Consider the following 25898-nt stretch of genomic DNA (forward strand, 5'->3'; position numbering starts at 1 on the left):
AGTTGTTTATTAACATTTAAACTACACTCATCTACAACTGATCTTTATACTGATATAAATTATGATCTGCTCTTACTCACACTATCTGTACTTCTGACTCTCTCTAGCTAACTCCTGCACACACTCTCCCACAAGGCTTAGCAGCAATGCCTTATATACTTGTAACTGTAGCTCCCTCTAGTGGCTACTCTAGATATTTCATTAACCCTTGCAGTTCTTACATTTATAATAATACCACAATCTGTTTATGCAATATACAGAAAGCAGCAATGTGGGTAGTGTTGCAACCAGGTGAGGAGCGAGCTGGTTCCCCTTTTATTCAGCCCACTCGGTTGGTTATAGCAAAGGTTTTATAAAAATTATTTTCCTCGTAGATACCTTTCCCAGTCCACATGTATTTACTTCTTACAGTGCTTTGGTGTAGGTCATCTTTCCTTTTCCCTTTGTCTTGGGAATGGGTTTTCCTCTAAACTGCCCCATGTCTTGTGGGCCACTACTGCCCTCAGGTGGATCTTCAGATCCTGCTATACACCCCTGTTGCTCTTCGACTATGTAGGGCATCACCAGAGGCACAGTTACACTTTTGGGGGCCCACGCTCTCCCTCTTTGCGAGGCCCCCCACATCACACCCCGCCCTCCTGTGATGTGGCAGCCCTCACCAATTGACATCAGGCCCCATCTGAAATCACATAAAGCCCCACCACCAATGATGTCAAGGCCTCCACAAAGTCAATGTCCTCCTGATCGCTCACATAATGCAAGCCACAAAAACCCAACATCACTCCTTAATTGCTTTAGTGCTTTTTTAAACTTATGAGAACAAGCTTGTAATTGAGTGATTGAAATCCATATTGCAAGCCACAAACAGCCAAAATCACTGCTTACCTGCTTAAGTGCTCTTTTAAAAAAATTATTTTTATTCAGACTTTTATCAAAACAAAATTTTTAACATAACCATTAACAACATTTATCAAAACAAGGTGAACGTTAACATTATATAAAGAGAAAAACAAGAATATGCAATGAATGAACATTTCCCCTCCACCACCTTCCCCCCCGCCCCAGGATGCTGCTGCTGCTGACCTTTACTGCTCTCCTAGAAAGTCGAGGAACGGCTGCTACCTCCGTGAGAACCCCATCATGGATCCTCTTAAGATAAACTTTATTTTCTCGAGACTGAGAAACCCAGCAATGTCACCAACCCAGGTCTCTACACTCAGGGGGCTTCGAGTCCCTCCACAGTAAAAGGATCTGTCTCTGGGCTACCAGGGAGGCAAAGGCCAGAATGTCGGCCTCTTTCGCTTCCTGAACTCCCGGATCATCTGACACACCAAAGATCGCTATCTCTGGACTCGGCACCACCTGCATGTTTAAGATCTTGGACATTGCCATAGCGAATCCCTGCCAGAACCCTTTGAGAGCCGGACATATCCAGAACATATCGACATGGTTCGCTGGGCTTTCCACACATCTTACACATCTATCCTCAACCCCAAATAGCTTGCTCATTCTCGCTGCCGTCATGTGTACCCGATGGACCACCTTAAACTGGATTAAGCTAAGCCTGGCACATGATGAGGAGGAATTAACCCTGTGTAGGGCATCCACCCACAGGCCCGCATCCAGCTCCCCACCTAGCTGCTCCTCCCACTTGCCCTTAAGTTCCACCACTGGGGCTTCCTCCGCCTCCTGTAGTTCTTGGTAGGCGTGCAACACTTTCCCCTTCCCTACGCAGGTGCCAGAGACCACCCTACCCTGTATCCTACGTGGAGGTAGCAACGGAAATGTCACCACCTGTTTTTTTAGAAAGCCGCATACCTGAAAGTATCTGAAGGCATTTCCAGGGGGCAGATTCAATTTCTCCTCCAGCGCTTTCAAGCTGGGAAAAGTCCCGTCTATGAACAGGTCCCCCAGGGTTTAATACCTGCCCTATGCCAGCTTTGAAAACCTCCGTCTATCTTGCCCAGGTCAAATCTGTGATTGTTGCGTATTGGGGTCCAAACTGAGGCACCTTCCACCTCCCTGTGTCTTCTCCACTGACCCCAGATCCTTAGTGCCGCCGCCACCACTGGACTTCGGGAGTAGCGCGCCGGCGAGAACGGCAGAGGGCCGTTACGAGTGCCCCTAAGATGGTGCCTTTGTATGAGGCCGCTTCTAACCGCTCCCACGTCGACCCCTCCCCCAATATCCATTTCCTAATCATGGCTATATTAGCCGCCCAGTAGTAGCTGCAAAAATTCGGCAGCGTCAGCCCACCCAACCCCTCCCCCCAGACTGCGCTCTAGATACAGTCTCTTTACATGCGGGGTCTTATTTGCCCATACAAATCCCGAAATGATCTTGTTCACCCACTTAAAGAAGGACTTAGGGATGAAGATGGTAAGGCACTGGAAGACCAACAAAAATCTGGGGAGGACCGTCGTCTTAATGTTCTGCACCCTCCCCGCTAGAGTAAGCGGGAGCATGTCCCATCTTTTAAAGTCCCCCTCCATCTGCTCTACCAGCCTGGATAAGTTAAGCTTGTGGAGGGCATCCCAATTTCGAGCCACCTGTATGCCTAGGTACCGAAAGCTCTTCTCTACCATCTTAAGTGGAAGCTCTCCAGTCACTTCCCCTGCCCTTTAGCTTGGATCACGAACATCTCGCTTTTGTTCTCGTTTAATTTGTACCCCAAAAAATTACCAAAGTCCCTCAGAATCTGCATGACCTCCCCCATTCCCTCTAGTGGGTCCGAAATATACAGGAGCAGATCATCCGCGTAGAGCGAGACCCGACGCTCCTCCCCCGAACCAACCTCTGCCAGTTCTTTGAAACCCGCAGTGCTACGGCCAACGGCTCTATTGCAAGGGCGAATAGTAACAGGGAGAGGGGGCACCCCTGGCTTGTTCCTCGGTGAAGCCTAAAATACTCCGACCTCACCCTGTTCATGCTTACACTTGCTACGGGGGCCTGATAAAGTGTTTGACCCACCCTATGAATCCCTCACTGAATCCAAACCTTCTTAGCGTTTCTCACTGGTACTCCCATTCCACCTGGTCAAAGGCTTTCTCTGCATCCATCGCAGCCACTACTCCTGCATCCATCGCAGTCACTACTTCTGCCTCCCCTCCTTCCGAGGGCATCATAATAATGTTTAGGAGCCTCCATACATTGGAGTTCAGTTGCCTGCCCTTAACAAAGCCTTCCTGATCGCCCCTATAACCCCTGGGACACAGTCCTCTATTCTAGTGGCCAAAATCTTGGCCAGCAATTTGGCATCTATGTTCAAGAGCGATATCGGTCTGTAGGACCCATATTATAGCGGATCTTTCTCCCGTTTGAGAATGAGTGAGATCGAGGCCTCGTTAAAGGTCCTTAGCAGGAGTGGACTCAACAGTTCCGAAAATTTCTTGAAGAATTCTACAGGATAGCCATCCGGCCCCGGGGCCTTGCCCGACTGCATACTCTCTAGGTCCTTAACAATCTCCTTCAACTCTATCGGGGCCCCCAGTCCCTCCACCAGATTCTCTTCCACCTTTGGAAACCTCAATTGGTCCATGAATTGCTTCATCCTTTCCTTCCCCTACTGCCGGAGGTTCTGACTCGTACAGTTTAACATAAAACTCTTTAAAGACTTCAATCAACTCCTCTGGGTCCAACACCGTGTTACCTTCCTTATCCTTAACTCCCCCAATTTCCCTGGCCGCCTCTCTCCTACGAAGTTGGTGCGCCAGCATTCTACTCGCTTTCTCTTAAGTGCTCTTTAATTTGTGAGATCAAGCCTGTAATTGGTTAATTGAGACCCACATTGCAAGCCACAAAAAACAGAATTCATCGCTTAACTGCTTTAGTGCTCTTTAACTTATCCGAGCAAGCCTGTAATTGATAAATTGAAATCCACAATGCAAGCCACAAACGTCCAAATTCACTGTTTACCTGTTTTAATGCTCTTTAATGTATAAGAACAAGCCTGTAATTGATTAATTGAAATCCACATTGCAAGCCACAAAACCCCAAAATCACCGCTTGACTGCTTTAGTGCTCTCTAGCTTATGAGAACAAGCCTGTAATTGATGATTGGAAATCCAAGTCTACCTGATGTCAGCATGAAATAGCTGGTGAACAATGGGATAGAGAAATCAGCCAATGATATAACTGAAGCACAGCACAGGCCAGTGCAGGACAGAGTGAGCCAGAAAAAGTCCGGTGCAGGAGTAAATATTCCAGTGAAGTGGAGTGTCCAGTTCAAGTTTAATATTAGTAGTTTTGCTGGCAACAATCTGACAGGATTCCATTCTTTGTCAAGAAGAGAAGAGACTTTCCGAAGGCCAGTATTGAGAGCGATGGAGGATGGTGTTACTCACCGGTTATAACTGCCTGAATGTGATGACCAGCCATTATATCAGACCAGCATGTGTTCTCTTTTGAAGAACAAAATTTCGACTGGAGAACATGGTCGACGGACAGATTTTTAGATTTTCTTGCTTCTTCAGTTGTGTAATCCATGACAATTTAGATAGCTTTTACTCTGCACCTTTTCTTCACAAAATTCATCAATAACATCATCGTAGGTATAATCCTGTATGGATGCATTTTCAATCGTCAGTATTGCTGAACTTGTCAAATGTTCCTGACTCATCATACTTCGCAGTTGATTTTTCACTCTTTTCAACAATGAGAAAGAACGTTCACCAGAAGCATTTGTGAAAGGTGTTATTAAAAATATTTTCAGAACGGTTTACACATTTGGAAAGGTAGCCTGAAACCATGACATGCAATTCTGTACAAATCAGCTTGTGATCCCGATGCACAGAGCTTATCATTATTGATTAAATTAATTAATTGTTACACTTCATCTTCAAAAAGCTTTGTGTCTATGTCCGCCTCATAGCATTCAACTAATCTAATCTCTTACTGTAATGGCTCTTAGCATTCTCATCCAAACTTCAACAGTTTTCTTCAGAGATTCATTTCTACTCTGCATTTGCACCATTATTATGTCACAAATAACATTGACAGCCTCAACGATGATATTCTCTTTCCCTTTTAATATTATTTAATTATCCTTAGTTTAATTAAAATATAACTTCCTGCGTCTTGTACACTTCTTATCATTAGAGGGACCTGTATTTTCTGTGAATGTTAGTGCCACTGCTTCCAGTGAGGTATAGTCATTTTGAACTTCCGTGACAAAACTGCTAACTGAGGCTAACAATTGTGAAGCATTCAATAAAGTTGTTTTAACATTTTGCAGTGATTTGCTGTTGGCATTAATTATTTGAAGTAAACGGTTCCACTAAACAGTAAAAACTGCAATATTGTACTTTCCAAACGTCTCTGTTCAGGATTTTGCTTCAGCTTTCACATATGGTTTCTTTGATTTTGATGTGGCTATGTTTGATAAGCATTCCTTTATATCAACAAAGTTCAGTCTCAAAGCCAAAACAGCATGTGCAGCAGCGGGCCACCTGATTTCACAAACTCTTTTGACCATCAAATGTTTTCCATGTGCCTGCACTAAGTGTGATTGCAGCATATTCCACCGATGCATGAAAACAGAGAAAAAAAGGCATACAGGTTTTGAACAAAGTCAAAGAATTTATGGCTGCTTCACACAATTCAGTTTTGCATTGCACATTAAATTCAACGAGTGACTGGAACATGGGATGAATAATGCATAGGGACGTACACTGTTCAGTCTTGCTTGTAGACTTGAATGTTTTCCTGCCATATTTGAGGCATTATCGAAGCTCTGCCATGACAATTGTTGATGTCCAAACCTAAAATTGCAATGATTTACAAAACAGTTGTCTCCAGGCACTCAGAAGTGTGGGATTGCAGCTGGACAAAGCAGATAAATCACTGCAACTTCACCATCACTGATTGGTCGCATAATTTAAAATTAATGTTCATTGGTTCACATAACTCATATCTGGTATTGAATCAACTAATGTAGAATAGTATTTTACATCTTTGACTTTATTCGTGAAGTGATTTCTGAGCCGCTTTGCCATTATAATGATGAAGTAATTGTAGGTTCTCTGTGTTAAAAAGTTGGTCATCCTTGAGCCATGAGTGCTCCAGTTTCCTCTCACAAATCCCGAAAGACGTGCTTGTTAGGTGAATTGGACATTCCGAATTCTTCCTCAGTGTACCCGAACAGGTGCCAGAGTGTGACAACTAGGGGATTTTCACAGTAACTTAATTGCAGTGTTAACATAAGTTAACTTACAAATACCCTCATTAACAAAGACAGCAGGTTTAAATTCTCCACTGAGAGCAGTTATTACTTTTAAATTAGCAAGTGATCTGAAGGCATTCTTTGGCTGGATGTCACTCAACTCTGAAAATGAAACTAAAGTAAAAGCAGACAGATAGCCCAGCTCCACCTCCACCCTGCAGATATTTGATAAACACTCATTTCTTAAAGGTACATCCACCTACAGTTATTTGATAAACACGCATTCCGTAAAGGTACTCTCACATGACACCTCCCCCAAGAAAAAAAATAAACCATCAACTTCAAGATGGTTTCATTTTTCACCTGTTCATCTTTTCACTTTCCCATAAGAAATATTGATAGTGAATATACATTTTTTTTAACAAAACAAAACGCGCAAACATTTATAATAACATAGTCCATTTTAGTTCTTCTTCATCCACCGAACCTGCTTCTTTTCCTCACATTCGTGACAAAGCATCGGCTATCACGTTTTCTCGTCCTGCCACATGTATTATTTTTAAATTAAATGGCTGTAACAATAAACTCCATCGAAACAGTCTTGCATTTTATTCCGGAATCGCTGCAAAAACGTCCATGACCAATATATATAGTTGTGTCAGACAGATTGCTGGTCACATAAATGTGAAAATGTTGCAAAACCAGCACCAAGCTCAAAGTCTCCTTCTCAATCATTGAATACTTCTTCCGGTGCTTATTTAATTTCTTCGAAAAATAACCAATAGGCTGCTCTAGTCCTTTATCATAGTCTTGTAGAAGCACCACACCTACGCCCACATCAATATTTACACCCAGAGGGTGGTTGGAATCTGGAAGTCACTGCCTAAAGGGGTTATAGAGGAGGGAAACCTCACATTTAAGAAGCATTTCTTGAAAAGACATAGCATACACATCTAATAGTCAAATGCAGGAAAATACAATTAGAGTAGATAGATGCTTGGTGGCTGGCACAGACATGATGGGTGAATGGGCTCTTTCCGTGTTGTGAAAAGTCCATGACCTAGATTTCCAAAAGGCGTTCGATCAGGTGCCACACAAAAATTATTATGCAAGATAAGGGTTCATGGTGTTTGTGGTAATATGATTCTTTAAGCCAGAAATTATAGGGTATCCAGTACCATTCACCAGTATAATTGGAGCTTTTTGATTTGTATCTACACAGCCTACCTGCCTCTTGCTCAGTCAGTTATCTAACGTTACACTTTACAGTGGGGTCAGAAATATATCATGGTCATCAAAGCTCAGATCTAACTTGTTTTTGCTGACACTTTATACACCAATTATATTTTGCCTTAGTCTCCCCGAGCAACACTCTGAACAACGGCTAAAACCTAATTCTTTGCAGTTTTCTAAGCAAATTGTCGGCAGTGCACAAAAAAGAAAGATCGACCTGCTTTTGTATAAAAATGCTTACTACAAGCACGGCTTGTACATTTGTACATTGAAAATAAAAGCAGGATGTAACTCTAAATGCATAGCTCAAGTGGCACGGTATAACAATGTTATATCTACAGTGATCTTTGTATTTTTATTAAGAAAACATACTTGATTTCCCCCTTAGCCATAGGCAATTTGGTTTCAATAGCTTTGGAACAGGCCTCACAAATCTTTGAGGACATAAATGTATTAGGAGACAAAGAATTACTTCGATTTTTTTAGTAAGAATTGGAAAGACCTGTTTTTGTAAATTCACCACTCTGTCTTAGAATTCCCCCTATACCAAAAAGGGCCGATATTCCAAATGGTGAACAGGGATTCTCACTCCCTGACTCCGATGCAGCCTTCGGTGGGTGCTATTCAGGTCAAACTATATTTCCAAGTTATTCCCCGTATAACCCATACCTTCACCGAAGAATTTTACCTACTTACCCCTTAATAGCATCGATGTCCTGGGTCCTGCGTTATTAAGGAAGTGAAGTAAGCTAATAACCACTTTTTCAGGTTAAGTTATTTTATTTTATTATTATACTTTTTTTCCTTTAAGTTGCAAACACTTTCTTTACAGAAAGGAAAAACGATTAGTGATTCTGGATGCTGCTGGTTTGTTGTAGGGACCTTCAGACTCTCTCTCTCTCTCTTGTAGTTCTCCTCCCCTTCTCTCCTGTTGCTGTTTCTCTGTTTTCTCTGTTCTCTGTGTTCTGTCCTCCCCATTGCTGCTGGTTTGTTGTAGGGACCTTCAGACACACTCTCTCTCTCTCTCTTTTAGTTCTCCTCCCCTTCTCTCCTGTTGCTGTTTCTCTCTCTCTCTCTTTTAGTTCTCCTCCCCTTCTTTCCTGTTGCTGTTTCTCTCTCTCTCTCTTTTAATTCTCCTCCTCATTCTTGCTGGCGTTGATCTTCGAGCCTTCCACCTCCTTGAGGGGAGCGGAGCTCCCCCGGGCCGTGCCCCGGCCGCCAGCTGTTGCTGCTTCGCGTTCTGCTGCTCTCTTGATGGCTGCTGCCTCGCGCGTGGGGGGAGGGGCGAGGGGAGCCCGCGCTTAGTGCTTTTTGGCGGGAGAGATCGGGACCTCCGATAGGGAATGGACTACGGGGCTTAAAGGGGCAGTACATTACAATGTTTCAACAGCACAAAGAAATCTATGCAAACTCTCTTTTTCTTTTTCCCTTTCTCCTGCTGCAGGTTGTAATAACAATTCTGACAGACTGAAATTGACTGCATTTTTGACAGAAGAGCTGGCCACAGTTTCTGCTCTTTTCAGCTGCCACCAACCTCTTGTGAGATCTTTCCCTGCACTCTCCCAGACCAGATATTGGCAGACTTCTATGTTTCAAATGACACATTCTGTATTTTCCAGAACAGACCCTTATTCAAAATTACGGCTTGCGGAATGGAAACTGGTTTGGTAATAGAAAGCAAAAGCTGATGATTTGTTGGTCATGTTAATCATAATGCCATAGAAACATAAAACACAGAAAGTCGGAGCAGGCCCTTTGAGCCTGCTTCGCCATCCATTCTGATCATGGCTGATCATCCATATGGAGGAGTATTTCCAAAAATGTAACCAAACCGCTGATGACTTTAATTTTTATATGCAGTTTCATATCATTAAAATGTATTTACAGGAATATAAAGGGTTAAAGAATGGCAAGTGGATTATGAAGTATGAAATGTATGCACATTTAAAGTAAAGGGTCCTATTTAAAGTAATGGGGTGGCATGGAGGCACAGTGGTTAGCACCACTGCCTCACAGCACCAGGGACCCGGGTTCCATTCTTGCCTTGGGTGATTGTGGGAGCTTGCACGTTCTCCCTGTGTTTGCATGAGTTTCCTCCGGGTTCTCCGCCCACAGTCAAAGATGTCCAGGTTAAGTGGATTGGCCATGCTAAATTTCCCCTCAGTGTCCAAAGACATGTAGGTTACGTGGGGTTGCGGGGATAGGGTGGGGGAGTGAGCCTAGGTAGGGTGGTCTTTGGAGGGTCAATGCAGACTCAATGGGCCGAATGGGCTCCTCTGCACTGTCGGGATTTTATGAAATCTATGAAATCAAAAGGATACAGCATTTGGACGTGACTGGAAATGTTTGCAGTCGTTGTGAATCTGTTGTCAATATAATAATAATTTTTATTGTCACAAGTAGGCTTACATTAACACTGTAATGATGTTACTGTGAAAAGCCCTTAGTCGCCACATTCCAGTGCCTGTTCGGGTACACAGAGAGAATTTAGAATGTCCAATTCATCTGACAGCACGTCTTTCGGGACTTGTGGGAGGAAACCAGCGCACCCGGAGGAAATGCACGCAGACAAGGGGAGAACATGCAGACTCGGTACAAGGGCAAAGACTGTGCAGAATTTTACCAGTCCGTAGTTGAGCGGAAGGGAGGGGAGGAGGGGGAAGGAAGACTGTGCGATGCCAGGTCGAATTGCCTCTTTGGTTATATGCCGCTGTCAGGGAATTTTACCAACAGCGGGAATGAGACCAGATAGGTTGCCTACTCCAAGCTGACGGTCAGGCAATGTTAACATGCTATTTTACCAAGGACAGATTGACTCCTGCTGTGTGGGGAGCCTGCCAGCCAAATGAAGTTGGTGTCCCAGTGACCCGAAAAGAGGCAGGGGAAGGGGTAGTGGCACTTTCAGTGGAATGGGGAAAATGGGCAGGGAAGCCAGTTCTTTTGACCCCAGGTGGTTCCTTGGAGGGGTTTCCCCTCCATACTAGTGCAATTTATCCACAGAATGGTCCCGATTCTGGTCCCGATTCTACCTCAGTAATGGCCACCATTCCTGGTGACGCTGCTCTGGTCCCTGAGCCGCTGCCCTCAACAGAGTGAAGGGGGGTGGGGGGTGGTCGGTGCAGTGGGTGGGAGGCCATCCTGAACAGGATGTCAACCCCATGTCTGCTGCCTGTAAAACTGAGGGGGGAAGTTCCACCAGCAGCCATGTCATGCTGGTGACCCTCTTTTCTGGCTAAAGTATGGCTGTATCCCTAGTCATAGATACATATAGATATATAGAAGGTAGGAGCAGAAAGAGGCCGTTTGGCCGTTCGAGCCTGCTCTGCCATTCATCACGATCATGGCTGATCATCCAACTCAGTAGCCTAATCCTGCTTTCTTCCCATAGCCTTTGATACCATTTGCCCCAAGTACTATATCTAGCCGTCTCTTGAATATATTCAAAGTTTTAGCATTAACTGCTTCCTGTCGTAATGCTCACCACTCTTTGTGTGAAGAATGTCTCCTAATTTCTGTCCGAAATGGTTTACCCTGAATCCTCAGGCTGTGACTCCTGGTTCTGGACACACCCATCATTGGTAACATCTTCCCTGCATCTACCCTGTCTAGTCCCATTAGAATTTTATAAGTCTCTATGACCCTCCCCCCCCCCGCCTCATTATTCTGAACTCCAGTGAGAACAATCCCAACCTAGTCAATCTCTCCTCATATGACAGTCCCGCCATCCCTGGAATCAGTCTGGTAAACCTTCGCTGCACTCTCTCAGGAAAATTCAGCTCATTGTGTTCAAATAGGTTCTCCTAACTTTGTTAGAACTATTTTGGAACACTACGTGGAATCTTTGGCACTCCATCCTCAAAACAAGATTATGACATTGAAAAGGAATCATTGGCTGGAATGATCTAGAACCTTATTGTTGTAATTATGTTGAACTTTATTGGATAAGTAAAATTAAAAGGCAGCCTGGTTAAAGTTTTAAAATGCAAACGAGCATGAGTAATGTAACCAGTTCTCTGGCTGCGTTTGATATTGCAGTCGGATGAGCTGTTTGGATGGAAAGGGGCTCTGCTATTTACTTCCTCCCTTCTTTCTTTTTCTCCTCCTCTTCCTTTGTTTCCTCTTCATCTTTCTCTTCTTCTGCCTTCTCCTTCTCCCCTTCCTTCTTTCGACCACTTTCGCTTCCTTTTTTCCTTCTTTTACCCAGCTGATCGCCCTATAGCTGATTACAGGGGCTTTTCCCTCATGATTCCATGTTGCAAACAATATAGATCAGCATGAAACTAAGCATATGCTCTGCAAGGTGCTACAAGATTCTTCCAGAGTAATTATGGTAGTTTTTGTTGTATCCATGCTGTCTTAGTGTTTTGGGTGTGGGTCGGGGTGGTTTACAATGGAGTCGTGAGCCATGTTGACAAAGGATAGCCCTTATCTCTCTGCAACCTTCCTTTGATTTGTCACTGTGGCTCAAACACAGTTGATACAGCATATTGCAGCAGAATGAAGGCATTATGACTGCTGCCAGGTGTCATTGTCTTATCAATAACATTGTTATGGTTTTTCAATGTAAATTGCATTATTAAAGAAAACAGGTGCTGGGTGTTTGAACACATTGTCATGATATGCAAACATGCAGATAATGATATGCAGACATGCAGCTAATGAACACATAGAATAGGGCATGACTAATGAGCAGTCAAGACACTCAGGGGTGGTATCTCACTATAAAAGGGATGAGGCTCTCACACCCCGCCTCTTTCCGCTGACCAACATCTACAGAGTGAGACAGGGTGTATCCTCAGTATCACACCCCAGCACGTGGCTTAGAGCAAGGCTGGTTCAGTTAGACTGAGTTACTAAGTTTAGATTAGCAGAGTTGAACTCATTCAGAACTTTGCTAAAGGTTCAATAAAACACATTGAACTAACTTCAAAGTCTGGAGCATCTTTTACTCAAAGCTGCATCAAGTTGCAGCCTGTGTTATTCCAGAGTACATAACACAACATGCTACCAGGAGTCTGTTCAATCTAGTTAGTTCATCTCAGCAAGATCGGTGACGACCAGCGAATGTACATCGGCACAATGGAAAAGATTCCGGCTCCTCACCAGCTCAGGACCTCCAGCAATCTCAGTGCCAACTGGTGGACATTCAAGCAGAAATTTCAGCTTTACATCGAAGCATCGGACCTCAATGGTGCGTCTGATGCACGGAAGATAGCTCTTCTCCTCTCAACAGCGGGTGATCACGCCATCGAAATCTTCAACTCGTTTCACTTCGCCGAAGGCCAGGACAAGACAAAGTTTCAGACCATCCTGGATAAGTTTGACAGCCACTGTGAGGTGGACACCAATGAAATCTTCGAGCGCTACATTTTCAAGCAACGATTACAAGGTAAAGCCGAATCCTTCAACCCCTACCTAACTAACCTTAGACTGCTAGCGCAATCCTGCAACTTCGGTAATATCACTGACTCCATGATCAGAGACCAAATCGTTTTTGGAGTTCACTCTGATCCTCTGAGGGAGAAGTTACTGAAGATCAAGCAGATGACCCTGTCAGTCGCGATTGAAACATGCACAGTGCATGAGCACGCTAAAAATCGCTATTCCCTGAACAAAACGGCAGAAAATGATAAATTAGCCTCCCACGAGGTGGAGAGTGTGCAGGATGTCTCCCGGATGAAGCGCCTCAGCATTGATGAAAGCAGCCATTTCACGCACTTTTCCCGGGGCCCGGTGCAGGAGCGATGCGAACGGGATAACAAAGCGGCCAACACCCGCACTGCGCAGGTGCAGATGTCTGACTACCGCGCTGCGCATGTGCAACGACGCACGGAGTGTCAGGACGCCAATGTCATTATATGTTTGAACTGTGGCACCGCCCAATTAAAGAAACACTGCCCTGCAAGAGGCAGACGCTGTTTAAACTGTGGGAAGCCTGGACACTTTGCAGCCCTGTGCAGATCTGCACCACCAGTCAGGAGCCAGCACTCCCAATTCTGATGACGGCGCGTCCGGAGCGTAAAACAATGCCTACAGGATTCTGAACCCAGCAGTGCAACGGATTTAGATGAGCAATGCCTGGATAATGCCTACCGTGTGGGCATTATTGCAAAGTGTGAATATGCCACACCAGGCACATCACAAGTCCGATCCATCCTCGCTGTGGATGCCGGGGATGAATGGCGTGCGGTGATGAAGGTCAACCACTGCCCCATCCAGTTCAAGCTGGACACAGGTGCCTCTGCCAACCTCCTCTCACAGGCAGACCTCAAACGCATTAAGAAGCCCCCCACGGTCCTTCCAGCAGCCTGTAAGCTCCTGGACTACAACGGGAATGCTATCATGGCACTGGGATCCTGCCATCTGCACATATCCAACCGAAACACACACGCGCTTTGAGATTGTTATGTCAGACAAGGCATCCCTACTAGGTGCGCACACCTGCAAGCAGCTGAACCTCATTCAAAGGGTTTACACCACGACATCCTCCCATGTGGATCTTCAGGCCGGCATTGATGACATCCTCGCCCAGTATCCAGATGTGTTCAGCGGGATGGGCACGTTGCCATATCGATACAAGATTCTGCTATGACCTATGCCAAGCCAGTGGTCCACGCACCACGCCGGGTCCCGGCTCCATTGAGGGAGCACCTGAAGGCACAACTCAAGGATCTTCAGCAACAAGGCATCATACCCAAGGTAACCGAACCGACTGACTGGGTCAGCTCGATGTAATGTGTAAAGAACCCTTCAGGGGACCTGCGCATCTGCATTGATCGCAAGGATCTCAATAAGAATATCATGCGGGAACACTACCTCATCCCGAAGTGGGAGGAACTCACAAGTGAGATGGCACACGCGAGTTTCTTCGCCAAATTGGATGCATCACAGGGATTTTGGCAAATCCAGCTGGAAGAGTCCAGCAGAAGGCTCTGCACCTTAAACATGCCTTTTGGAAGATACCGCTACAATCGCATGCCATTTGGCATCATCTCAGCATCAGAGATATTTCATCGCATCATGAAGCAGATGATGGAGGGCATTGAAGGGGTTCATGTGTACGTGGATGACATCACCATATGGTCCACGACCCCTGAAGAGCATGTTTCCCGTCTCCAGAAGGTATTCCGCCGTGTACATGCAAATGGCCTAAAGTTAAACAGGTCCAAATGTTGTTTTAGCTCATCGATGCTCAAGTTCCGAGGCTACCAGATCTCACAACGTGGCGTGCGCCTGGACACATACAAAGTCAAGGCCTTTGAGGCCATGAAAGTCCCTGAGGACAAGAAGGCGGCGCTGCGCTTCTTGGGCATGGTCAATTTTCTGGGCAAGTTTTCCCCTGACACCTGAGGCTCACCAGGCCTTGAACTGTATCAAGACTGACATCGTCAAGGCCGCGATGCACGCTGTCGACAAGATGCTCCCCTTCCAAGTCGAGAGTGATGCATCAGACGTCACTTTGGCTGCCACCTTCAACCAGGCAGGCAGGCCCGTGGCATTCTTTTCCCGCAGCCTCCATGCATCCGAAATTCGGCACTCCTCTGTCGAAAAGGAGGCCCAAGCTATCATTGAAGCAGTGTGGCATTGGAGGCATTAACTGGCCGGCATGAGATTCACTCTCCTCACTGACCAATGGTCGGTTGCCTTCATGTTTAACAACACACAGCGGGATAAGATCAAAAATGATAAGATCTTGAGGTGGAGGATCGAGCTCTCCACCTACAATTACGAGATTTTGTATCGCCCCGGTAAGCTCAACGAGCCCCCCGATGCCCTATCCCGAGGTACATGTGCCAGCGCACAAGTGAACTGACTCTGCACCCTGCACGACGATCTCTTTCACCCAGGGGTCACCCGCTTTTATCACTTCATAAAGGCCTGCAATCTGCCCTACTCCAACGAGGAAGTCAGGGCCATCACCAGAGACTGCCAGGTCTGCGTGGAGTGTAAACCGTACTTCTACCGGCTAGACCGTGCGCGCCTGGTGAAGGCCTCCCGCCCCTTTGAACGCCTCAGCGTGGACTTCAAAGGGCCCCTCCCCTCCACTGACCGCAACACGTACTTTCTTAATGTGGTCGACGAATATTCAAGATTCCCCTTCGCCATCGCATGCCCCAAAATGTCTGCCACTGTCATCAAAGCTCTCAACACCATCTTCGCTCTGTTCGGTTTCCCCGCCTATGTCCACAGCGACCGGGGATCCTCATTTATGAGCGATGAGCTGCACCAGTACCTGCTCAACAGGGGCACTGCCTCGAGCAGGACGACCAGCTACAACCCCCGGGGAAACGGGCAGGTGGAGCGGGAGAATGGGACGGTCTGGAAGGCCGTCCAGCTGGCCCTACGGTCGAGAAATCTCCCCTCCTACCGCTGGCAGGAGGTCCTCCCCGACGCCCTTCGCTCCATTCGGTCGCTCCTGTGCACTGCAACTAACGAAACTCCCCATGAACGTCTCTTTGCCTTCCCCAGGAAGTCCACCTCTGGGGTTTCGCTCCCAATATGGCTGGCAGCTCCAGGACCCATTCTCCTCCGCAAGCATGTGCGGCTCCACAAGGCGGACCCGTTGGTTGAGAGGGTACAGGTACTCCACGTGAACCCGCAGTACGCCTACGTAGCGTAGCCCGATGGCCGCCAAGACACAGTCTCCCTCAGGGACTTGGCGCCAGCTGGGTTCCCACACACCCCTCCTCTGTCCCGGCGCCACCCTCTCTCCCCCCGGCGCACCCCACCACAGCCCCCGCTCCTGGATGATCCGCCCTCCCCTTGGTCCTACCCGGGAATGAAGATGAGGTCGACACGCTCCCGGAGTCACCGATGTCCGAAGCAACGCCTGAATCGCCACCAGAACTGCGGCGCTCGCAACGACGGATCAAGGCACCAGATCGTCTAAATTTGTAACCTCTTTCTTAAATTTTAAACAACCTGTATGTAAGTAGTTTTCCACCACCCCCGCTGGACTCTTTTTAACAGGGGTGAATGTGGTAGTCACCACTGTTGTATTGTGTATACTGCATACAAGGGTATTATGGTAAGGCCCCTGTACTACAGGTATGGGGGTAGACCCCTGCCTGCTGGCTCCGCCCAGTAGGCGGAGTATAAATGTGTGGGCTCTCCGAGCTGCAGCCATTTTGGCAGCAGCTGCGGGAGGCTCCACATCTCTGTCTTAAGAAAGCCTCGATTACTCTCTACTTTCGTCTTGTCGTAATTGCATCAGAGCTGTTAGCTTCTGGTTGGCCGACAGTTCTCAGTAAGCAAGAGGTCTGCCTGTGGGGTCACTATTCCAGGGGAAGGTTTGCTGCGGACCTGACCACTGCTTGATTGGGTTGTGATTTAGTGAGCCTTCCTGAATGTCGTGTTAGGTACTGGTATAACACTGGCTGCAACTAGATACAGCTTAGATCAAAAAGATACTCCAGACCTTGAAGTTAGTTCAATCAGGTTTATTGAACTAATAGCACAGTTAGCACAGTTCTCTGTGAGTTCGACTCTCTGCTAACTTAAGTGGTTACTCTGTCTGACTGAACCAGACTAGCTCTTAGCCATGTGGTGGGGGTGTGAGTTTGTAACAACACCCTTGACTGACTCTCTAGATGTTCAGCAGTGGAAAGAGGCGGAGTGTGAGTGCCTCGTGTCAGATCACACCCCTGAGTGTCTTGCCTGCGTATTGGTCATGTCTTGTTCCCTGTGTCCTTTAGCTGCTTGTCTGTGCCTTTCTCTATATCATTATGTGTGTGTCTCAATATCATGACGCCGAAAAGAGGCAACTCGTGTCTCTCGCCATCATTGCAGCTGGCAGGCAAGACGTAAGGGAATGCACAAGAGTGATTTGTTGCCGTTTGTTTGTAGTATGGTGTGGATTGAGGTATAAATTTGATTGGGAATATTTAATTTGAGCTGGCTTTAAGTTTTGCTCTGTGGCCAAGAGGACTTTGTGATGTTCAGTAGCAGAGGGAAGATAAGGTGCAGGACTGTTGTTGAATAGGGAATTGGACTTTTGGTTACTGATATTGCAGTCAGATGAGCTTTTCGCACACCCATGTCTGGGAGAAGGTAGTTTGTGAAGGATCCCTGAAGTCCTACAGCACATGCCAAATCCAATTTTAAAGAACTCCAGAAACCCAAACACTTCTACAATCAAAGCAAAAGGCAGTAGAAACCAATCAGCACCTAACCTGAAATTAGATGATCCCTTTGAATAGATCTGGTGGGATGTCCTTTCTGCTGCTGAATGATTGTTCATCTGTGCATGTTTAACATGGCATCAGCTGAAGGGTTGAGCTCCAATGTGGCAGTTCTGCCATCAGATCAGCTTATATGCTGATTGACATTACAATGTGCCTCCTTTGTATATGTCTGGTGGGTGGACTCTGCTAATGTCCTCACCAGTATGGCATCTGGCATGACTTGCTCCAAAATGGCATGTATACCATTTTGGAGCCGCTGTGACACTTGTAACACCCCAAAAGCCTGCTGCAAAGAACCACATTTTTTGACCACATATTGATATGTTTTCTTCTTTGTTTACTAATTAAGAATAATTATCTCTAACCCTAATTTAGCTGGAGAATTACGTCGACACAGGCGTTTAGGTGCAAATAAATGGAAAAATTCAGGACTTGGACCGTCTATTTCAGCACCATCTCCAACCACATCAGTCTCAGTAAGTGGCGCTTATGATCAGTTTTCAAGGCTATTTCAATATTTTTAGTTTAACAAAATTCTGAATTATGAATGGTCATTCTTTTACATTGTGTTAATAAAATTATTTAACATATCTTTCGAAATACGCTTTACATTATGCAGGAAACCCAGTTAATTAGTATACAATGCAGTAACATTTGGGATTAGATCATTTGCACATTGAAACTATATCCAGTGATATCTCATTTATCAGAACAGAATTCCAATGTCGAGAACAAACTGATTAACAGTTTGATGAAGTGGAGAAAAGCACCCAAGGTCAAGTTCAGTGATGATAAATTTTTCATTCAACTTGAAATTAATGAATTCTCAACAAAGATTCAGATAGCCTTTAGCCTAAAGAAATTATTCCATTTGTTATTATGAAAGTCTAAAAATGATTTTTGTCGATGTCAGCATTTGCATGCTTAATGCCTTAAAATGTATTTCCTACATTTGCTATTTTAATGAGTTTACCTCCAGTCGTTAAAATAGTGGCCAGAAGAATAGCACACACACATGTTAAACATCCATATGCTAATATTGTTGATTGTAATTTCTAAAATATAGTTCCTGAGGTTTTTGCTTTCCTGCTAGACTCAAGGTAGAAAGACCATTCTACTTTCCACTGAGGCAAAAAAGGAAATGCTGAAACAAGCTAAAGCAGCAAAGGAAGAACGGAGATCTCAAATGGACTCTCGGCACAGCTATCTCACATCTAAGTTAGCAGATGGAACAGGTCTGGAGGAAACAGCTGTGCAGGACTTTATGATTGCGGATGAAAAGGTATGACTTGATCTCTTAATGTGTATCCTGTAGCTCTTCTTGACACCAGCAATGTGACTGTACCAAAACTATAAATTTAGGATTACATTTTATTGGTCCCATGTATTTTAGAATTTCTTTTGGATATTTAGCATAGGTGGGGATGGATTTGGCACTCTGTTTAACTGTTTGAGTTGTCTTTTAAAAACATTGAGTAAAATTGTAGTAAAAGTTCTGTTGTCTAGCTCAGTGTTACCCTATAGGATAGCCAGTAGCCACAGATGGTTGATTGGGAATGCAAATGGTATCCCCATGTGCAATTTAATCTTTTTACTGTGTTTTTTAATAAAACAGCGAAATGAAATAAGGCAAAAGCCTGGATTTCGCCAACCTTTAGGAGATGGGCTAGGACAGGAGAGCTGATGAAATGGGGTGGAAGGCATTGGGAGGAGAACCCAAACTTTTCCTCCCTCCACAACATATTACTGTGGCAGGCACCTTTGCTGTACACTGGGTGGGCTGTTGGAGCAAATGTTCTTAATTATGGAGAAACTGCCAAGTAAGTTTTCCAGTGGGTTGCGCGAATGGCTCCCCCTTTATGCTCCATGGCTCAAGCAGAGGCCCTGTGGTGGCAACGGCCACTTCATGGCTACAGAGCTGCCAAAAGAAGGTATCCCGCTTCCAGAACATGGGAAGTTAACATGCAGGTACAGCAAGCAGTTAGGAAGGCAAATGATAAGTTGACCTTTATTACAAGTGATTCGACTACAGGAATAATCAACTCTTACTGAACTTCCACATGGTTGTGTCCTGCCAGGCTCCAGTATACTTCAAAACAAACCTCAATTGGGCGCCAGTTCTGGCAGCAACCTCTTAACTGGCTGCTGACAGTAAAATGCCGGTTCCCTGCCCAGTGTGTCATTGGGCCCCACTTTCAATCTCAGCAGCGGGGCACCTAACCTGCTGAAAGTTTTCAGCTGATTGTGTGCAAGTGTTTTCCATTATGGTCTGTGGTTTCTTCCTTGGTTGTTGTTTATTGGCTATGTGTTTAATGCAGAGTGTAACTTGGATAAAAATGACAGACCTCGTCACCAGGAGAAGTCAGCTTCCATTGAAGTGAAGCTGTCATTGTGTTTTTCTCAACCAGTTGGACAAACAGCTCCAGGCCAGAAAAAGAATGCAAGCCCAACTCAGCAGCTCTAATAGGACACACAAGAACATAAGAAATAGGGACAGAAGTAGATTGTACAGCCCATTGAGCCTGCTTCACCAATCCATACAATCATGGCTGACCTTGGGCTTCAAGGCCACTTTCCTGCCCACTCCCCATATCGCTTGATTTCCTTAGAAACCAAAAATGTGCCTTTTCCAGCCTTAAATGTTTTCAGTGATGGAGCATCCACACCCTCTGGAGTAGAGAATTTCAAAGATTCATAACCCTTTGAATTAAGAAATCTTTCCTCATCTCAATCCTAGATGATTCTGAGATTGTACCCTTGTGTTTTAAATGCCCCATCAGTGGAAACAATCTCTCAGCATCTACCCTATTAAACCTCTTCGGAGTCTTGTATGTTTTAATGAGATTGCCTCTCGTTTTCCTAAACCCCAGAGAATATAGGTGCAATCTATTCAGCACCTTGCCATTGGACAACCCCCTCTTCCCAGGATCCAATTCAGTGAACCTTCACTGGGTTCCCTCCAATGCAAGCCTGTCCTTAAATGCGGAAACCAAAACTGCACTCACTGCTCCAGATGTGGACTCACCTAAACCCTGTAAAATTGTAGCAAGAGTTCTTTATTCCTGTTATGCAATCACTTGCAGTCAAGGTCAACATGCCATTCACCTTTCTAATTTCTTGCTGTACCTGCATACTAACTTGCTGTGGTTTTGTATTCATTATCAGCAAGTCAGCAAAAATAGCATCCAGTCATGTTCCAGGTGCAGAGCAGTGGTGCATGTACCACACTTAGTGCAAACCAATATTCTTGTTGACCAATCTGAAGTTAAAGTGTAGTTAACAACTTCCGGACACAAATGCAAACTTGTGTCCAATAAATTCATACTAGAATTCCACACATTTCTGGAAAACACTGCAAAACTTTGAACTATATATGTTAGATGATTATAAATTAATTACGCACATAGAATCAGAGAATGGTTACAGATGGAAGCCATTCAGCCCTCTGAAGAAGCAATTCACCTGTTGCCACTTCCCTGCTCTCTTCCTGTAGCCCTCCAAATACTTCCTTTTCAGATAATGATCCAATTCCCATTTGAAAGCCTCAATTGACCTTACCTCCACCACACTCTCAGGCAGTGTATTCCAGATCTTAACCACTCGCTGTATGAAAAGATTTCCTCTCATGTTGCCATTGGTTCTTTTGCCAATCCCCTTTAATATGTGCCCTCTGGTTGTCGATTCTTCCATCAATGGGAACAGTTTCTCTCTATCTTTTCTGTCCACAACCCTCATGATTTTGAAATCCTCTCTCAAATCTCCTCTCATTCTTCACCACGAAGAACAGTTCTAATTTCTCCAATCTTTTTGCATAACTGAAGTTCCTTATCCTTAGAGCCATTCTCATTTCTGCACCCTTTTTAATGCCTTCTAGTGTCGAGAGAAGGATGAGGTGCTCAGTTGAGGCAGAATCTGTGTTTTATACAATTTTAACATAACTTCCTTGCTTTTGTACTCTATGTCCATATTGAGAGCCGGCGGGACCTCGGCGTTGAAGGGTCGGGTGGCAGCCTGTGGGGGGGGGTGGGGGGGGGGGGACCCCAGGGGGAACTCTAATGTGTAATGTGGCCTGGCCCGCGATCGCGGCCCGATCAGCAGGCCGGCCTCTCTGGCTGGGGGCCTATTTTCCTACGCGCAGGCCCCTATAGCCCTGTGCCATGTTGCGTCGGGGCTGGCGCGTTGAAGTAGGTCACTGCACATGTTGCGTTGGTGCCACTGCGCATGTGCACGTTGGCGCCGGCGCCACTGCGCATGCGCGGATCCCGCGGCGCACAGTTCGTGCCAGGATTGGCAGCTGGAGCGGCGCGAACCGCTCCAGCGCCATGCTGGCCCTCTGTAGGGGCCAGAATTACTCTCGGCAGTGGCCCGTTAACGCCGTCGTAAAACAGGACGACGTTTACGACTGCATGGACACTCTGCCTCGGGATGGGAGAATCCCGCCCCATATACTTGATTAAGCACTCTCGCAACCTGCCCTGTCAGCTTCAATGACTCATGCACATATAGAGCCAGGTCCCTCTGTTCCTGTATCCCATTAGAATTGTACCCTTTATTTCACATTATCAAACTGCATTCTCCCTACCAAAATAAATAACTTCAGGCTTCCATGCTTTGATGTCATCTGCCACTTGTCCGCTCATTGCGCCAACTTGTCTACATCCTTTGAAGTACTACACTATCCTCTCCATGATTCACAATACGTCCACACTTCATGCCATCCGCAAAGTTTGAAATTGTGCCCTTATGTCTTGCCGATTAATATTTATCAGCAAGAAGAATGGTCCTAACACTGATTCCTGGGCAACTCCATTATAAACCTTCCTCCAATTGGAAAAAAAACGTCACCACTATTCTTTGTTTTCAGTCAAATTTGTCTCCATGTTACTACAGTTCCTGTTTTTCCATGAATTCTAACTTTACTCACAAGTCAGTTGTGCGGCACTCGTCAAATGCTTTTTGGAAGTCCATGTTCACTACATCGACAGCATTACACTTATCAACGTTAGATACAATGGGGCTCTAGAGCTTGTGCTTGTAATGTCAGCAAAAAGTCAAGGTTCATCTTCATTACGACTGTGAAACTGCCAGGAATCCTGGCCAAAGTTACAACACACTGAATGGAATGTAACAGTGTTTTCGCAGTGTACTAAGTCATAATTGCTGCATAATAACCTATTTGGTCCTGGCAATCTAATTTTATGTTTATAGAATGCCACATTCCTCCATTCCGATAAAAATTCTATAAGATTTTAATTAAAAAAGAATACATAAATGTTTGTTTCTGATATTTTAGCTTCTACCTTAATCTTGTGTGTCTGTCCCAATTTAAATTTTGGTTTCTGTAAAATGATCAAACAGTGAAGGATAATTATAGTATTGTACTTCCTGAATCCCTGTCAGTTAGAATTCTTCAGTGTGATTGGCTGCTCTCTCTGCTCGCTGAGATCACTGTTGCCAAGTGCCTGGAGATCTCTTTGGTTCCAGATTCAAAATGGGAAATTCAAGCCACAGATATTTTGAGATCTATGTGGGCATCCTTTTTCAAGATCAGCGGCAAGGGCTTTCACTTTGCCACTGATTACAAGTCATCATGTGGACAGGAAAGGCATCTTGTTTTACTAAACTGAGTGTGTGCAGCTAAGATGGTATTGCTGTAACCCTATGTGTGGCGTTTCTATTGGATTTTTATTTTGCAATTTATAATGGACAACACTGCACCTTATGCTGTGCATTTTGTCAAAACATTTCAAAGCGCTTATGGTAATCTTGGTATAGTATTACTTTTTGGAATGTGATGGCTATTATTATATTTGTGAAGAAGATATTTGTTTTTTTGTCCATTTAACATGAGCACTCAAAATATATGCAAAGTCTGTTTTGCTATGTTTATTAATGACGATGTCTCGAATTAGGTTTTGTCTGGTGTCAGTACTAAAATAATTTTTCATATTAAGTAAACTTTCCTTTCCAGTTTCATATGATTGAAGAATTCTTTGCACCAAATGGATGTAAAAAATTACTATTTTACTATCAAGAGACAGCGACAGTAAGTGTTTATTGCTTGAAATGAAAATATTCAGATCTTTTCATTAACATGGGTTTAATTAAATGTGGGTATGTTATAAATCACAGCAACAATGAATAGACCACTGATCTGCTTGAATTTAACTTTTAGCTAATACCAAAATCTAAAGCTATGTCAATATTTTCTTGTGCATGAATAGTTTCTCTTAGGCACAATTTAAATGACTGAAGTATATCTGTAAAATTCCAGCTGACTAAAATAACAACTGACCATGACTTCTTATGTTTGAATGTTCAACCATATTTAAATAATTGGTACAACTCGAAATGATTGATTTTCAGTTTATTTAGGAATATATTGTTTAATCCATCAGACCACAGATTCCAGACGTTTAAGTGCAGATATATTAAGAGGCTTAAATCAGAAAAGGCTGTTCATTACTGATGGTTCGACTGAGGTAGGGTTAAGTTTATGTCTTGATAATTCATATTGAAATTTGCTGTGTAAAGTTTTAAATTGTAAATACAATGTCAGTGCTAAGGATTGAGATTTTGAAACCTGTATCAGCAGAAGAAAAAAGTTCTACTTTATATACTTGAAAAAGTCATTCACTTTTTCTTGTCTGGTTTCAGAGTTTGATTGGAACTTGCTTCTTCTTTCTTCGAACTACTGATAAAAGCATCAGCACAGCTAATGTGTCTCAGGTCAGTATCATTCTGAAACATCAAAGTTAAAGGAATATACTGTGGCATTTATTTTTTGGGCAATACCTTTTCCATTCATCGAATATAGGCACTGCTGGCTAGACCAGCATTTTTTGCCCATGCTAATTACCCTTGGGAAGGTGGTGGTGAGCTGCCTTCTTGAACTGTAGCAGTCTATGTGGTGTAGGTACATCCACAATGCTGTTCGGAAAGGAGTTCCAGGATTTTGACACAGCGACAGTGAAGGAATGAAGGAATATAATTAAAAATCAGGATGGTGTGTGGCTTGGAGGGAACCTGGAGGTGGTGGTGTTCCCCTACACTTACATAAGAACATAAGAACATAAGAACATAAGAACTAGGAGCAGGAGTAGGCCATCTGGCCCCTCGAGCCTGCTCCGCCATTCAATTAGATCATGGCTGATCTTTTGTGGACTCAGCTCCACTTTCCGGCCCGAACACCATAACCCTTAATCCCTTTATTCTTCAAAAAACTATCTATCTTTACCTTAAAAACATGTAATGAAGGAGCCTCAACTGCTTCACTGGGCAAGGAATTCCATAGATTCACAACCCTTTGGGTGAAGAAGTTCCTCCTAAACTCAGTCCTAAATCTACTTCCCCTTATTTTGAGGCTATGCCCCCTAGTTCTGCTGTCAACCGCCAGTGGAAACAACCTGCCCGCATCTATCCTATCTATTCCCTTCATAATTTTAAATGTTTCTATAAGATCCCCCCTCATCCTTCTAAATTCCAACGAGTACAGTCCCAGTCTACTCAACCACTCCTCATAATCCAACCCCTTCAGCTCTGGGATTAACCTAGTGAATCTCCTCTGCACACCCTCCAGCGCCAGTACGTCCTTTCTCAAGTAAGGAGACCAAAACTGAACACAATACTCCAGGTGTGGCCGCACTAACACCTAATACAATTGCAACATAACCTCCCTAGTCTTAAACTCCATCCCTCTAGCAATGAAGGACAAAATTCCATTTGCCTTCTTAATCACCTGTTGCACTTGTAAACCAACCTTCTGTGACTCATGCACTAGCACACCCAAGTCTCTCTGAACAGCGGCATGCTTTAATATTTTATCGTTTAAATAATAATCCCGTTTGCTGTTATTCCTACCAAAATGGATAACCTCACATTTGTCAACATTGTATTCCATCTGCCAGACCCGAGCCCATTCACTTAACCTATCCAAATCCCTCTGCAGACTTCCAGTATCCTCTGCACTTTTCGCTTTACCACTCATCTTAGTGTCATCTGCAAACTTGGACACATTGCCCTTGGTCCCCAACTCCAAATCATCAATGTAAATTGTGAACAATTGTGGGCCCAACACGGATCCCTGAGGGACACCACTAGCTACTGATTGCCAACCAGAGAAACACCCATTTATCCCAACTCTTTGCTTTCTATTAATTAACCAATCCTCTATCCATGCTACTACTTTACCCTTAATGCCATGCTTCTTTATCTTATGCAGCAACCTTTTGTGTGGCACCTTGCCAAAGGCTTTCTGGAAATCCAGATATACCACATCCATCGGCTCCCCGTTATCTACTGCACTGGTAATGTCCTCAAAA

At 44.6% G+C, this 25898-nt stretch overlaps 1 protein-coding gene across 2 annotated transcripts in view; it reads left to right on the forward strand.

The window, feature by feature from the left end:
* The window catches only part of dnah5l (dynein, axonemal, heavy chain 5 like), a 493661-nt gene that overhangs the window by 15382 nt on the left and 452381 nt on the right, over positions 1-25898 (forward strand). For both annotated transcript variants that reach the window (XM_038797876.1, XM_038797875.1), the window contains exons 3-7: positions 17953-18053; positions 18671-18859; positions 23549-23623; positions 23976-24059; positions 24235-24306. In XM_038797876.1, coding sequence (XP_038653804.1) covers positions 17953-18053; positions 18671-18859; positions 23549-23623; positions 23976-24059; positions 24235-24306 — 521 coding nt within the window. The remainder of the gene's footprint in view (positions 1-17952; positions 18054-18670; positions 18860-23548; positions 23624-23975; positions 24060-24234; positions 24307-25898) is intronic.

Source organism: Scyliorhinus canicula, chromosome 5 (assembly GCF_902713615.1).
Source record: "Scyliorhinus canicula chromosome 5, sScyCan1.1, whole genome shotgun sequence".
NCBI classification, from domain to species: Eukaryota; Metazoa; Chordata; class Chondrichthyes; order Carcharhiniformes; family Scyliorhinidae; genus Scyliorhinus; species Scyliorhinus canicula.